This window comes from Oryza sativa, chromosome 9 (assembly GCF_034140825.1).
Source record: "Oryza sativa Japonica Group chromosome 9, ASM3414082v1".
Classification (NCBI taxonomy): Eukaryota; Viridiplantae; Streptophyta; class Magnoliopsida; order Poales; family Poaceae; genus Oryza; species Oryza sativa.
Window position 1 is genome coordinate 20,652,949 of NC_089043.1, and position 14,720 is coordinate 20,667,668.

The 14,720-nt window shown below is 42.7% G+C and overlaps 2 protein-coding genes across 3 annotated transcripts; one reads left to right on the forward strand and one right to left on the reverse strand.

Moving 5' to 3' along the window:
- Nucleotides 1-362: 362 nt before the first annotated feature.
- On the reverse strand, nt 363-2,298 carry LOC4347164 (protein TIFY 10c-like). The gene is made up of 5 exons (NM_001422770.1): nt 2,046-2,298; nt 1,809-1,959; nt 1,398-1,588; nt 1,194-1,251; nt 363-1,076 (listed from the first exon to the last, which is right to left on the reverse strand). Exons 1-5 carry the CDS (start codon nt 2,224-2,226, stop codon nt 959-961), a joined length of 699 nt encoding a protein of 232 aa, NP_001409699.1. The 5' UTR covers nt 2,227-2,298; the 3' UTR covers nt 363-958.
- Nucleotides 2,299-9,869: 7,571 nt separating this feature from the next.
- Nucleotides 9,870-14,213, forward strand: LOC4347165 (probable polygalacturonase). Of its 2 annotated transcripts, XM_026020306.2 has the most exons (6): nt 9,870-10,552; nt 11,167-11,287; nt 12,341-12,445; nt 12,533-12,589; nt 12,869-13,022; nt 13,397-14,213. In XM_026020306.2, the coding sequence occupies exons 1-6, from the start codon at nt 10,022-10,024 to the stop codon at nt 13,920-13,922; spliced, it is 1,494 nt and encodes a 497-aa protein (XP_025876091.1). In that variant the 5' UTR covers nt 9,870-10,021; the 3' UTR covers nt 13,923-14,213. The 2 variants fall into 2 exon arrangements, with proteins under 2 accessions (XP_025876091.1, XP_015612358.1); XM_015756872.3 differs by having other exon boundaries at nt 12,341-12,589.
- The last annotated feature ends 507 nt before the right edge of the window (nt 14,214-14,720 follow it).

The following is a 14,720-nucleotide window of genomic DNA, read 5'->3' on the forward strand; positions in this document are numbered from 1 at the left end:
GTGTAGAATGTAAAAAAAGATCTAAAAGTCAAAAGCTTTTTTTAAAATTCTCACCAGTTAGCTACTTAGAATCTCGAGTTTCCTCGAAGGGCCAACATGGTCTTTCAGGTAAGGAATTTTGAACGAAATGGATACTGCACTTGTAAAAACTAGCAGGGATCATTGGATCAGAGCAGAGGAGAAACTAGTCTAGTCTGATTCTTCTTTCAAAACATGCAAGCAAAGGGACAGCAATACCACAGTAGGGTTTAGCGTTGTGAATTTTTTTTCAAAAAAAATGCATCACTCAGAGTAACAACTGAAATTTCTGATAAAAAATTTCAACATTTCTTAGCTGAATTTGAACAGGTTTTGCTGTTTTTAGCTAACAAACATGTTAAACCGGCATATGGAAACATGCATGTGCCAAATGCATTACATTGTTCGAACACATCTATAAAAGGGCAGATGTCCCAGTAAATTAAAAGACAAATATCTCTCTAGATTAAAAAAAAATAAGACACAAATATATGTCCCATATTAAACATATAAATCCTCAAGCAACAAGGAGCCAAAATAGTAACAATGTAATTTATACGGCGAAACCGAACGAGAAATGAAGAATTTGCACATACACAGTGTTTATTCCCGAAACATGGTGAGGCTGAGGTGGGTAACCAGCTAGACAGATATAAACTGCAGTGAGCATACGGCTCCAGCAGCAAACAATGTGGAGAACAAACAACCCGTGTGTGTGCTTATATATATTCCAGGATGCCAATGGTCAGGCAGAATTAACCACCAGCTTGATTCCTAGTATTGATTAAGTTCTTACTAGTAGTAATGTAGTAGTATTGAGTAATTATTCATGCTTTGAAGCTACGGGGGAATACACTAGCACTAGCAACCAGCCAACCACGCATCTCTTCCCCACAGATCACTTGACACTTGACAGTGAACTGTAAGCTAAGAGGTCATATCATATCTCCTGCTTTATTGTCATCTCTTGGCCAAACCCAAGCCAAGATTTGTCACCGTTAGCTTGCTTGGACGGTGCAGCGGTGCAGTTAGCTTGGTATGGAGCATTTGCATTCATCCTGGAGTGGTTGAAGAGCATGGAGAATTTTAGGGCCATAAACTTGGTCTGACAGCCAGTTTTTGACAGCGAAAGGCAAGTATTTCAGATAGAAGTTGAAAGCCACTCAGTTACCTACCTGCCCTTTCTCTTCTCGAGAAACCTATGGAGCGAGTTCCTCCTTGCAATCGGCAGATCTGTAACAAATCAAAAATCAGTCATTCGTTAAGGATTCCTACATTGTTTCACATGTAGTAGATAAATTTAAGCATAGTAGATGGAAATTAATTAGCACTGTGATGGTAAAATGTAAAACTGCAAAAGAATGAACAGTTGTTATTACCGGGAAGACTGTTGTGTGCGGGTCGGGGCAGGCTCTGCGTTGCCGCGGTGCCGGTGTTCTTGTCGACGCCATCGCCTGTGCTTACGATTTGTAAGAGATCCTTGACCTTGGTGGACGGGAAGTTCTCAAAGACGACTACTTTTCCACCGTAGAAGATGGTCAGCTGTTGAGCCTTCTCTCCAGCTGCCTCACTGGAAGAAAGAACCAAAGAGACAGTTGCAACCAAATTATCTCTACTCCAAAAAATTAAGTGTGTTTTCTTCTTCTTCTAGACATTGTATAAGGATGCAAGTTGCAAGTCAGGATAACATGTTTTATGTTCATTTTACTACTCTTTTTTAATGAACAGGAGAGAGTTTGTTTGAGATCGTGAGATGTCAGGATGCAGAGTGTACTAGAGATTGTTTGTACCTTGCACTTTCGTCGCTTTGCTGATCGGCCGGGGCCTTGATGAGAGGCAGCTCGTCGGCCGCTGTTTCCGCCGTGTTTGGCTCCACCTCCACCGCCGGCGCGTCGAGCCCCGACAGCAAGTTCATGGTGGTCGGCGGCGGCCGGAAAGCACCTGCAAAGACCAACACCCCATACGTGGTAAGAAACAAAACAAGTCGCTGCTAATTTAATCGCATGACGAACACAATCGCTTATTACCTCCAGCTCCCGCGGCGGGCGGCGCCGCCGGCGCCGGCCGCAAGCCGAGGCCGAGCCCCTGCAGCCCGCCGCCGCCGCCCTTCTTCTCCTTGAGAAACTGGCTGAGGAGGCTACAGGTGACGGCGAAGCTGGACCTGTCCTTCCCCGCCGCCGTCGCCGTCGCCGTCGCACGGCCGGCCATCTCACCACCACCACCACCACTCTCTCTCTCTCTCCTCCCCGACAAGCTCCCGTCTGGTTGTCTCTCTCTCTCTCTTCCCCGTTGGACCCGGGGCCCTTTAAAAATCCCTCTCGTTTGTCTCCGCCTCGCTCGTCGTGACGGGCGGGGCAAGCGAGGCTACCTACGAGCAGTAGCAGTGCAGACGCCTGAAACACGTGAGCAAATATCAAATGCTAATATAGTGTGGTGGTGGTGAGAGCGACGGCGGCGAGGACGACGACGACGCGAGGCGGGGATCGCGTCCGCGGGTGGTCCACAGCCGGCGCGAAAAGGTTGGAGGAGTACACTACAGCCCATTTCCCTTATTACCGCGGGCCGTGTGCAAAAATGGCACGTTGCGTGCGAATGCGCGATACGTTTTTTCTTTTGCCGCGAGCGGCCGGTCGGTGTGGTGGGTTTAAGCCGATGGGGAGCCGATCGCGAGCACGCTGAATCTCGATCGGATCGGCTTCCAGCTGTGGTCGGTTTCGGACGCGTGACCTGACGAGAAGGGAATGGCGTGCCGGCGCGGCGAGCGTATACGGTATGCCTGGGAGTAGGGGCAGTAATGGATTAGGGGCCATGAACCCTGTTAAACAACCCATCTAGACCGTAATGCCTTGTTCGTTAATCCTCAGTTTAAGAGAACGAAGAAAATTGAAGGGGTATAATTTCACCCCAATAGATATGAAATAAATCCCCTCTAAAACTCCCTCAATTTTCTTATAGGAGGGATTAAACGTACAAGACCTAATGATTGTGAAAGGGCATGAAGCCTAGTGGTTGCGGTAACCTCACTAGGAGCGAATTTCAGATTGGGTTATTTGAAAGCTAAGTTCCTTTTAGATTGGGTTATTTGAGGACTAAGTTACCTGTTCGTTAGGCTAAGTTTCTTAATGAGGATGCATATATCCGATTGGATATAGAGGCAAGATAAAAATGCCCCTCTCTAAAAAAAATCTTAGTTTAACTCTTTTTATTCAACCCTCATATTTCATAGGCTAAAATATTGGATTTATTACCACCTCTAGGTATGTCCATGCGGCTGTCAGGGTTGTTGGCTTGAACTTGGGAAGGTCAGGTTTTTCTTGGAGGAGATTTGGATGAAAAGTTAATGGATACTTATTAATTACTGGTACTCCAATAGTTTATTATGGAAAAAAATTAAGAGTCTGTTTGATGTGGCCGTCGTAACTTCGAAAACAAAGTATGGAGTGAAGTGGTCTAAACCCCATTATGCTCTTTTTTTATAGAGGTTAAACCGTTTAGTTGGAATCTAAGATAAATGGAGCTGAAACAACCCTACTAGACAAGGCATAAATATATTCTAATTAGTGGTCTAAGTGGTTAGCCCTGAACACACACGAACTCAAAATATTTCATGGGCAATCAAGAGAGCGAGTTTACAATTGAAAGTGAAGAACGAAACCGTGCAAACTAGTTTGGCCAGAATGCACGCCACGATCGTCGAGCCACAAAAGCACATACTGGGCACCAAGGCTTCCTCATTTCGCGTCATCCCATGGTGCCATAGGGCACGCAACTCAATGACACAATGAGATTATGAGGACGCTAATTAAATAAAACACGAATAAATCGACCCACATGAACACAATGTACGCCAACCAAACGCACAGTGACTGATCCAGAAAATCGATTCGTATGTGACATAACGTGTCTATCGCTATCATAGTATACTAAATTTATTTAGATTATGGTGTTATAACATAGTTAAACAGTTTTGCTATAGATTTTATAGAAAGTCATCGGTGTCGCCTAACACCGACACTTCTACTTTAGATTCGTCCCTGCAAATGCACACAAGGAGATCAAGCCTACTCCATCCGGTCTATAAAAATTTAATCCTAAAAATGTATCTACAGGGTAATACTAATACGGTATCTAGATACATCCTCACGATTATGGTTATTTTGGACAAATTAAATACGTTAAAGTAGGGGTTTAGATCGATAAGGGTTATCCGCATAAGTAATGTTAATGCCAATTCTTTTTAAAGAAAATCGTATTTCGAAAGTGCGGTATAGTTAATGAAAGGAATTCCTTAATCAAACCAATACGGCAAAAATAACAAGAAAAAAAAGTATATACAAACTAAATCATTATCTTTTTTAATTAGCATCAAATATTGATTGTTCCACCCAGCCCGTTCCTTTAGGATGGAGAGATGAGTTCCCAAACTGAACGATGGAGAGATGAGTTCCCAAACTGAACGGTGTGTTACGTGAAAAGACCTTTTGTAAGCGTTTTAAATTTCAAATAAATTTATTTTAAAACTTTATAATAATTAAATAACTTAATTAGTCATGCATCGTGCTCTATTGTTGCTTATCGTTTTTGCGCCGCATATAAGCCAAAGATCTCCCCTTCTAAGAGGACTTGATATTAAATGGAGTACTATAGTTTTAAGCGAAAATGGTTTCGTAGCAAGTGATACGAATAAGTTTTGCCTTCTCAGATTCATATATATACTTTTTCAACACTAATCATCTTCCTTTAACATCTAACACATGTTTAAGTAGAAGACAATAAATATATAATAGCGACTAATATGTGAACCTGACACCATATATCAGCCATAGTACTCCCTCCGTCCAAAAAAAACAAATCTAAGATTGGATGTGACACATTATAGTACTAGGATGTTACAGTTCTATAATGTGTCACATCCAATCCTACATTTTAGTACTATAATGTGTCACATCCAGTAGATTTTTTATGTGACGGATGGAGTAGTTATTACTTCTTCCGTCCCAAAATGTAACTATTTCTAGCACACAATACCTTGTCCCAAAATAAAGCTATTTTTTCATCTATCTCCTCCTCTCAACCAATCACAACCATTCTCCTTCACCTAGGCTGTGTTTAGTTCCCTTCAAACTTTCAACTTTTCTGTCACATCAATGATTTGGACACATATATGGAGCATTAAATACGGACGAAAAAAACCAATTGCACAGTTTGCATGTAAATTGCGAGACGCATCTTTTGAGCCTAATTGCGCCATAATTTGATAATATGGTGTTACAGTTCTTATAACGGATTAATTAGGCTTAATAGATTCGTCTCGTAGTTTACAGGCGGAAACTGTAATTTGTTTTCTTATTAGTCTACATTTAATACTTCAAATGTGTGTTCGTATACGTTAAAATTTTTTTAACAAGTAACTAATAAACACAGTCCTATTTTATCTTTTCAACTAATCATACACCTTCTCCAATCATTCCCACCCACTTTCTTACTACCCATGCCAACCTAAAAAATACCCCCGCCCGCCGCCCCACCGGGCAACAGGAGGACACAAGAGCGAGCTCAATCATCACATCCATCGTCACAGTGTCACGCGTGTGGAGGTGGCGAGGCGCCACAACGCTACAGTGCCAGTGTTGGTCACGCCTCCTCAATCCTCATACCTGACCGTGAGTGCGTAGGCCCCGGCCTGGTCGGGTCAGGTAATCAATCAGGTTAGGCCAGCTATTAGCTGCTCGTGCTCAATTAGCCTGTCTCTATAGTAATCTATCAGATCGATCGGAGCTTTGCGCCGTGCCGCCAATTACTGGCGCTATACGCACATTCCCGTGCTGCCGTGAGCTCGTGATGATGAGTGAATAGTGAGCGTGAGTGCGTTACGGTGTCGTATACGTCTTTAATTTTTCCTTTTCGAAGGTTTTACGGCTTTTGCGTGTTTCACGGTACTCGCGTGATGACTGACGAGCACTCGAGTCGTACGTCTTTGTTTTTTTTTTTTTTTGCATTCAGATGCGTCGATGATAGTATGTCCCCTTCTTTTGTTTTTTAAACGTTTAGGGGGTGTTTTCCCCTCTCTCCCAAACATCCCATCAATTGACTGTGCGACAAGCAGACTGCTCCGTTTCCAACGATGTGTTTGTGGAGGCATCGAATAACTGTTTTTTTTAATCAGCTCACTTTACATTAACCGATAAAAAAAGGCAAATGATTTGAACAAACTAGATAAAATTAACATGCTTTCCATCTATGTATGAAAAAAAAAGAAATAGTGAGAGCTCCCATAGTCCTTGCACCAATACTGCAGACTCGGCCCCACCACCTCATGATAGAACCTTCCCTGCCTCACATGAGTTCAAGATATAGACTTAACATGGCTCGAGCCCGGCTGCGCCATGATAGAACCTTCCCTGCATCACATGATTTCAAGATATAGATTTAATATGAGTGTTTGTATTTACAACTAATTTTTCTTTTAGTGGTAGGTGACGTATCTTCTAAAAGAAAAATTAAGCTGTGTGTTATGCTTCCAGGTCCTGGGAAAAAAATGGGTGTTTCGTTTGGGACAGCTAAAAGTGGAGTTACAAACTTATACAATATCAAATGTTTGTTCAATGGTGGCTTTCTACTAAAAGCCGGGTCTCTAACCTCTAGTCTAAAAAAAAGTTTGTTCGATGATGTTGGCACGACGATACTGTTACTAGTGTTACTACCCTGGAAATTCCTACTACCATTGCAAATGGGGGAGCCTTAATGGACGATCAGTCGCTCTCTCTGCACGCCGCGCGATTAGTTCAAACCCCTCTAGTCTTTCCTCTCTACTACTAGTGCGGCGGACAGCGCGTCGCTTGGATTGTCCGTATTTTCCGTTTTTTTTCGGTTTCTCTTGAGCGCCCGCGTTTTCCGTTTCTTTTTTGTTTTTTTTTTGTTTCTCTTTTTTTTTGGTTTTTTCTATTTTTCTTCCGTACCTTCCGTTTTGTTTTTTTTCTGTTTTTTTTCTTTCCATATCTGTCATGGTTATGGATACCACATACCTAATAGTAGTTGACTAAATCTCGGCAGGATCCACCACATACCATATCTTATACGGAAACCGGCTTCTAGGGAGTTCCGGATAAAGAAAGACAATCAGAGTTCTACATGAAAACGACAAGGACTACTCGGATTGTATCCATATTGGTTTCTCTAGTTCTACTTGGACAAGGAGACACCTATAGGTATAAATACAAGACCCCCTAGGAGGAGAGGGAGGAAGGACCATGGAAGACACCCATGACAATCAACACACGCCCACTAGAAGCCACAACATACAAGCCTACATACGCCAAGACACGCCGCCGGATATCGACTTCAGGGATAGGCATGGCTATTCCCCTACGGTGTCTCCGGATACCGTCAAGAGATACAAAAGCGCTATCTCTGATCTCGCCGGGCACAGATTCGAGGAGAAAGACTACCCTGTTGTCGACTACGAGTCAGACCTTCAGACCGACATGTAGACAACAGTTAGAAAGGCTACCCACATATTGTACTGGTGTGATTATGGTGAATAAGAGCAATACCGGTTTCGGCCAACAGGATGTAACTCAGGGGCCCGAACCTGTATAAAAATCCATGTCTCCATCTCTTTTACCTCAGTCTCGCGTATATCCTAGCACCGATGATCCCCATACTATGCAAATACCAGAATTGCGACATCCAACGTCGACAATATCTTTTTCGGTTTTTAATACTTATGTATGCAAACTTTATATACGCACAAATACAAATTTTATATACGTGTATTTTTAGGTTTTTATACGTACGTATACCAATTTTGTATACATGTATACAAGGTTTGTATACACACATATAAAGTTTGTATATATGTATTTTTTTGGTTTTTATACCTACGTATACCAATTTTGTATACACGTATATAAAGTCTATATACACATTTACAAAATTTATATATATGTATTATTTTAGGTTTTTATACGTAGGTACAAATACAAACTTTGTATACGCGTATACAAACCTTGCATCCCGTACATACACATATATAAACTTTATATACACGTATGCAAAGTTTGTATACGCGTATACAAAGTTTGCATACGCTTATACAAATTTTGTATATGTACATATTAAAAACCGAGAAAAAAAATACACGAATAAAAAATAAAATACAAAACTTAGTATACATACGAATATAAACTTTGCATACGTACATCTTAGAAAACCGAAAAAAGAAGAGAAACCAAAAAACGAAAAAAAACCAAACAGAAAGAGAACCAAACAAAAAGAAGAGAAACCGAATAAAACCGAAAAAAACCAAAACAGAAAGAACCGAAAAAAAGGAAGAGAAAGAAAAAAAAAGAAAATCCCGCGTGGGCGCCGTCCGCCGCCCCCTCCGTGTGCGACACGTGTCCAGTCACGCGAGAGAGGGCCCACGCGATTGGTCGCCCGTTAGCTTTTTTTTTTTTTTTGCAAATGCCCGCTTGAGCCCAGTCAAGTACTCCCTCCGAGTACTTCAATTAGGCCGAAACAGTTGCTGCATGCTACTCTGCACTCCATTTGACGGGCCGAAACAGCACATTTGAGCCCAATCCATAAGTTCTCGCGTAAACGGTAAATCTCGGCCCAACTCATAGCATGCTCTTCCGGCCGGCGGATCAAAGGTTCAAAGTGGAGTATGCTATGAAGCAACCAACGGTGGCGATCTGACCAGCCAACAACTCCTACAAGGAGTCAAAACAGACGTATCTATTCTCCGTGGTGTGATCGCTATTTGATCCGATCTGTGTTGGTCTCTTCCATCGGACTAACTGAACACTTAAGACAAAGTAAATCAAACAGTTACTTCCTCCATTAGCCAATGGTCACGCACGGGGGGCCAAATTAATCCCTATTTTGTGAAATCCGTGTCTCGTACGATCATGTGGCCGTGTCATACACGAGCACGAGACGACGAATCTCTTCGATCCGTGTCATGTCACACACTCGCATGTGCCAATCGACCACGCACCGCACCTCCACCTAGCGGTGGACTTGGACCAACCTCGCGCAGGTGGGCCCGTGGAAGCTGGTCCATCCCGCTGCCTTGTGGGCCCACACCTACCTTTCTAGGTTGGCCGTCAGCCTCAGCTGAACTGTCAGTCGGTTACACTGCGTGGAGGTCTGAACGCTTCACGCTGCTAGTAAGAGCAAGATTAATTAAGGAAAAAGTTACACATATAAACTTTTTATTATTAATTTGTTATTAACATTGATATATCGGTCTAACTTTCATAGTGTTCATAAAGATAAGTGTGCGCGTGTTATGGACTGTGTTTCTTAAAAAAAGAGCAAGTTTAATTAAGGAAAACTGTTATACATACAAACTTATTATTATTATTTAATTATTAACACCAAGGTGTCATGCCGTGAGTGTATCTAGAGTAGATATTTTATAACTTTTATTTACCTAACTTAAACGGTCGAGATTATTGTTTGTAAAAAATTACTAAGAAAAAAATAGTACAATAGCAATGCTCTTTAATTAATCTAGCCAACTGCTAGTTTTAAAAATTAACATATCATCTACCGTACTTTAATAAACTATCAATACAATAGTTTTATATAAAGTAAATATATAGCACATTATTAATACTTGGTTCACATATTGTATGAGAGTCTGTGCTACAAATCCGCTTTTCTCCTCTCTTCTTCTCATCTGTTAGTTGACCTGCCGCCGCCGCTCGTGGAGTCGATCCAACGGCTGCGGTGCGAGGCCGCGAGTGGCCGGCAAAGGGCAATTCGGTCATTTCGCCGCCACCACCGCCGCCGCCGTCGTGGTGGTTCCGGCCCAACTCCACCGTCTCCACGCATCATCGTCTCCCGCTCCTTTTAAACCCGTGCTGCTCCTCCGACGAGCGCCGCCGCCGCCGCCGCCCTCGCCATCGCCTCCGCGAGCGCGCGTCTCCCTGCTCCATGGGCCGCGGGGCCCAGACGACCAGCCGGTGCGCGCCGTAGATCCCGCGCGCCAGATCCGATGGGGGAGACCGGGGTGGCCGTCGCCTCCTCCCCGCGCGCCGCGGCCTCCTCCCCGCGCGCCGCCGCCTCCTCGGCGTCGGTCGCGTCGTCGCCGCGGGCGGGCGGGGTGGGCGGGCGGCACCACCACAGGCGGTGGGGTGGCGCGGCGGCGATCTCGCCGTCGTACAGGGCGGTGCTGCTCGCGCTGTGGCTGGTCGGGTTCGCGCTCGTGTTCCTGTGGCAGAGCACCTCGGTGGGCCGCGCGCGGCTCTACACCCGCCCGCCGCTGCTGCCGAAGCGCGCGCCGTCCGCCCAGGGGATGGGGCAGTGGGTGGCCGCGCCGCCGGTCTACGATCTGAGGGAGTTCGGGGGCGTCGGGGACGGGCGGACGCTCAACACCGAGGCGTTCGTGGCGGCGGTGGCGTCCATCGCGGAGAGAGGCGGCGGGAGGCTCGTCGTGCCCGCCGGGAGGTGGCTGACCGCGCCGTTCAACCTCACCAGTAGGATGACGCTATTCCTCGCCGCCGGCGCTGAGATCCTCGGGGTCCAGGTGAGGCATTTCAAGCTGCAATCCCCATCTCTTTGCTGAATTTTAAGGTTTTTTTTAACAAGTTTATGCACATAGGGCTACGCTTCACGAAGTGTCACGTAATTAGACCGTAGCGTCATATATCATACTACAATGGCAAACTTTTAACTTTCTGTGGTGCAACGTGGTTCATTTACATTCAGGTTTAAATGCTTAATACTTTAATTTTCTGTTTATCGTGGCCCCTTTTTACAACACTAAATAGGTGTGCATATGGTGGAAGAGCTGCAATATTTTTACTCATGGTTTCTGCAGTGAACAAACATTTTAAAACGGTGTACCTAATTAAATTGACTAACATTGTTAAACAGAGGGAGTAACAGTATTTTGTAATTTATCTGGTATGTCTTGGATGAAGCTTGAATGGATATGTTAGTCAAAAATGGTTGTTTCCCACTGAGAGATATACCTGTGTATGCTGTCAAATGAAGGCATACTGATCTTTAGTTTATCTGAAGTTAGCTCAACCTTCCGCTGCAATGCGGGTCTAGTTTTTTCTTACTTAAAATTTTCTGTTACTTTTTACAGTTTGGTGCATTTCTTACCAACTGAGTCAACTTTTACTTATATGTAAGGATGAAAGATATTGGCCGTTGATGTCTCCGTTACCATCATATGGGTACGGAAGAGAGCACAGGGGGCCTAGGTATGGGAGCCTTATACATGGTCAAGACCTCAAGGATGTGACTATAACTGGTAAGTTGTAGTTTTGGTTTTTTTTAATGCATTCTAATACTCAGTTGATATCGTGAATGCTGTGCTTATAAAATCAAACTAAGTAGAGAAGTAAAAGATTCTCAGGTAATATTGCAAGAATGTAGCTTGACTTTAACAGGGAATTTCGAAAGATAAGCCGTATGGCTTTATCATTTGAACTTGTCAACATGGCCATCACCTTTAAGACCCTCATTGCTGCAGTTAGGGTCGAGGCAACAAATGTGAGGATCAAGCCACAAAATTCAGTCTCCAAAAATGACAAATCTCAGCTATAGTGGTCGGAAAAGAAAACATTATATGATAGAAGTGTGTGGTCATATGCTGGAGCCTGGAGCTTATGTTGTCATCTATCTTTTCAAGGACTTTTGAGTTTAACTCCAATCACTTGGTTCTTGATCATATGGAGACATGCTCGTCAGTTGATCTCATCCTGCACATGTTCTCTAAAATATAACAGTAAATACAATCACCAATTTCTTGAAACTTTAAATAGCGGTACTGGATATCTTTTCCACCAGCAAGCATGTGGCAAATTGAGAATAACTTGACAAAGATACGATCTTGTTTAATAGCATATTTTTCTCTACATTGTAGGAGGTATGAATATTTGGTGCAGTGTATTTGTTGTTAAAGCAATTCTAGAGCCAAGTTCCATCAGATCTTGAAACCACTATATCTGAAATCATGCAAATGGTTGGAAAAGTTATTTCTCAGTCACTAAATTTTAATATGAATCGTATTTGGTTGTCGACATGTCCTATTTCAGCATATAAGACTAAAAGAGAGGTCCTGGATTATTTTTTCAGAAACAGTTGCAATTAAGCTAACTGACATTTATTTATAAGCTATCATTCTGTTAGGAGTAGGCTAAATGTTGGCACTGGTCATATAATTTGTTCCTTTTGTGTATTATTTATTGGCAGCCTGTTCCTTGTACTCTTATCCTTGCTAGCAGCTCTTTGTCCTGAAGCTGAAATTGGCTTGTATTTTCATCAGCTGAGAGGTTTTCTCCTTTTTCCCTACCTTATACAGGACAAAATGGAACCATAAATGGGCAAGGTCAAAGTTGGTGGAGCAAATTTCGGAAGAAAGTCCTCAATCACACAAGGGGTCCTCTTGTGCAACTCATGCGGTCAAGTAACATTACCATTTCTAACATCACTCTACGGGATTCTCCCTTCTGGACACTTCATATATATGACTGCAAGGATGTTACTATATCAGATACCACCATCCTGGCTCCAATTGTTGGAGCTCCAAACACTGATGGGATAGATCCAGGTCATTTCCCAATTTTATCTCTTTCATTTTTTTTGTGATTCTGAGCTTTTCTTCATTTCTGTTAGCTTATAATTTTTTTAGAACCACAGGGCAATGCCACAGCTGCAATTTTCTTATATCTTACAATCTCCTATGACTGTATAATGACAATATGTACATGTAGATGACAATATGTACCAGACAACCCTGTATTCCTACATCATGTTGGAGTCATTTGTATTATTTAGTAAACTTTATGCTTCACTAGTAAGATTCTCAATTATTTTACTATATATGCAGATTCTTGTGAGAATGTAGTGATTAAAAACTGCTATATTTCTGTTGGTGATGATGGGATTGCTATAAAGAGTGGTTGGGACCAATATGGAATTGCTTATGGGCGTCCATCTACTAACATTATTATTCACAACGTCACAATCCGCTCCATGGTCAGGTGAGTCATTTCCTCATGTTTCATTATGTTCTCAGTTTGGTTTGGTTCACTATTAGAAGTTTTAGATGTTCAGAATATGAATTGGTATAAGTTATCCGGTAGATAATTCTGTGAATATGTTAACTAATACACAGCATATTGGTTGTGAACTTGTGATGTTTTCTTTGGTCTAATGATTGCATTTCCTTACCGTACAAGTTAATTTATCTACTAGGATCACAGATATCAATATTATTTGTAATACATCTCTTCATTATTAAGTAGGCTAGCTTGTTCGCTTAATTTATTTGTTAAGTGCCAGTAGTCGAGACTTTTCTAAAGCCATGTGATTGTGCCATTGTGTGTGACCTTTTTTTTTCTATTTTATTGGACAGTGCTGGTGTATCTATAGGAAGTGAGATGTCTGGCGGTGTTTCAAATGTCTTGGTAGAGAATGTCCATATCTGGGATTCACGGCGAGGTGTGAGGATAAAGACTGCCCCTGGAAGAGGGGCCTATGTAAGCAACATCACGTACCGGAACATAACCCTAGAACACATCCGAGTTGGCATTGTGATCAAGACCGACTACAATGAGCACCCGGACGAAGGCTTCGACCCCAAGGCAGTTCCCATCATAGAGAACATCTCGTACAGTTCAATCCATGGACATGGGGTGCGTGTACCAGTCAGGATACAGGGGAGCGCAGAGATCCCCGTGAAGAATGTTACTTTCCATGATATGTCAGTCGGTTTGGTGGACAGGAAGAACCACGTTTTCCAGTGCTCCTTCGTCCAGGGGCAGGTCATTGGCTATGTTTTCCCTGTACCGTGCAAGAACCTGGATCTGTACAACGAGCGGCGTGAGCTGGTTAAACAATCAGCACTGCAGAATATCTCTGATATCGACTACAGTTTTTGACAAGGCGGCACCCTCTTTTTTTCGGTTCACTGTACCATTGCTGTAGGAGTATTCACTGCTCAGTTAACAGTTACAGAGAATTTTTTGGGTAGCTTTTTACAGCTTTCACTCTCAGAGTCTCAGGAATGTATTTAAGGATGTTCCACCTGTCTATACTGCCTCACAAAAGGACACTGATGTTTCCACTTCAGTCATGTATTTGTACACACTAAATCAGGCCCATAGCTCAATTGTACACCTTTTTAGCAACAAATTTCTCTGTTGAGAGCAATAAAGTTCTTCGTTTACACATCCGTAAAGTTGTTTTGTATACTTCAATAAGTTCCTCCTTTTCGTTACTTCTCATGAAGTTAAATCATCTCATGAAGTTTAGCTTGCCGAAGCTACAAAATTGCTTCAATTATTTCATATGCTCAATACTAAGACCCTAAATTATAGGCCTATAATACTCGGAAGCCATCATTATCATATAGAGGCCTTGCTTGGGGGAGCTTTTCACAACCATAACTTCTAAAATCTTGAGCTCCTCAAATAGTCCGGGTTGTCACCTATATTTTAAGAATTGTTAGAGCATGTGCAATAGCATACTATTAGCCAGCTATAAACATATTTTAATGAAATAAAAGATGAGAGAGAAGAGCAGCGGGCTACATATCTGTATCCAGCTGCAGTACGGATGCAATGTGTGTATGACAGGTGGGACCATATGTTAATAGTATAATAAGCAACTATTGTATGAATTAGCTATTAGATCGGCTATAGATGAATTGGAGCTAGTAGTGGGCTATCTTAGTCATA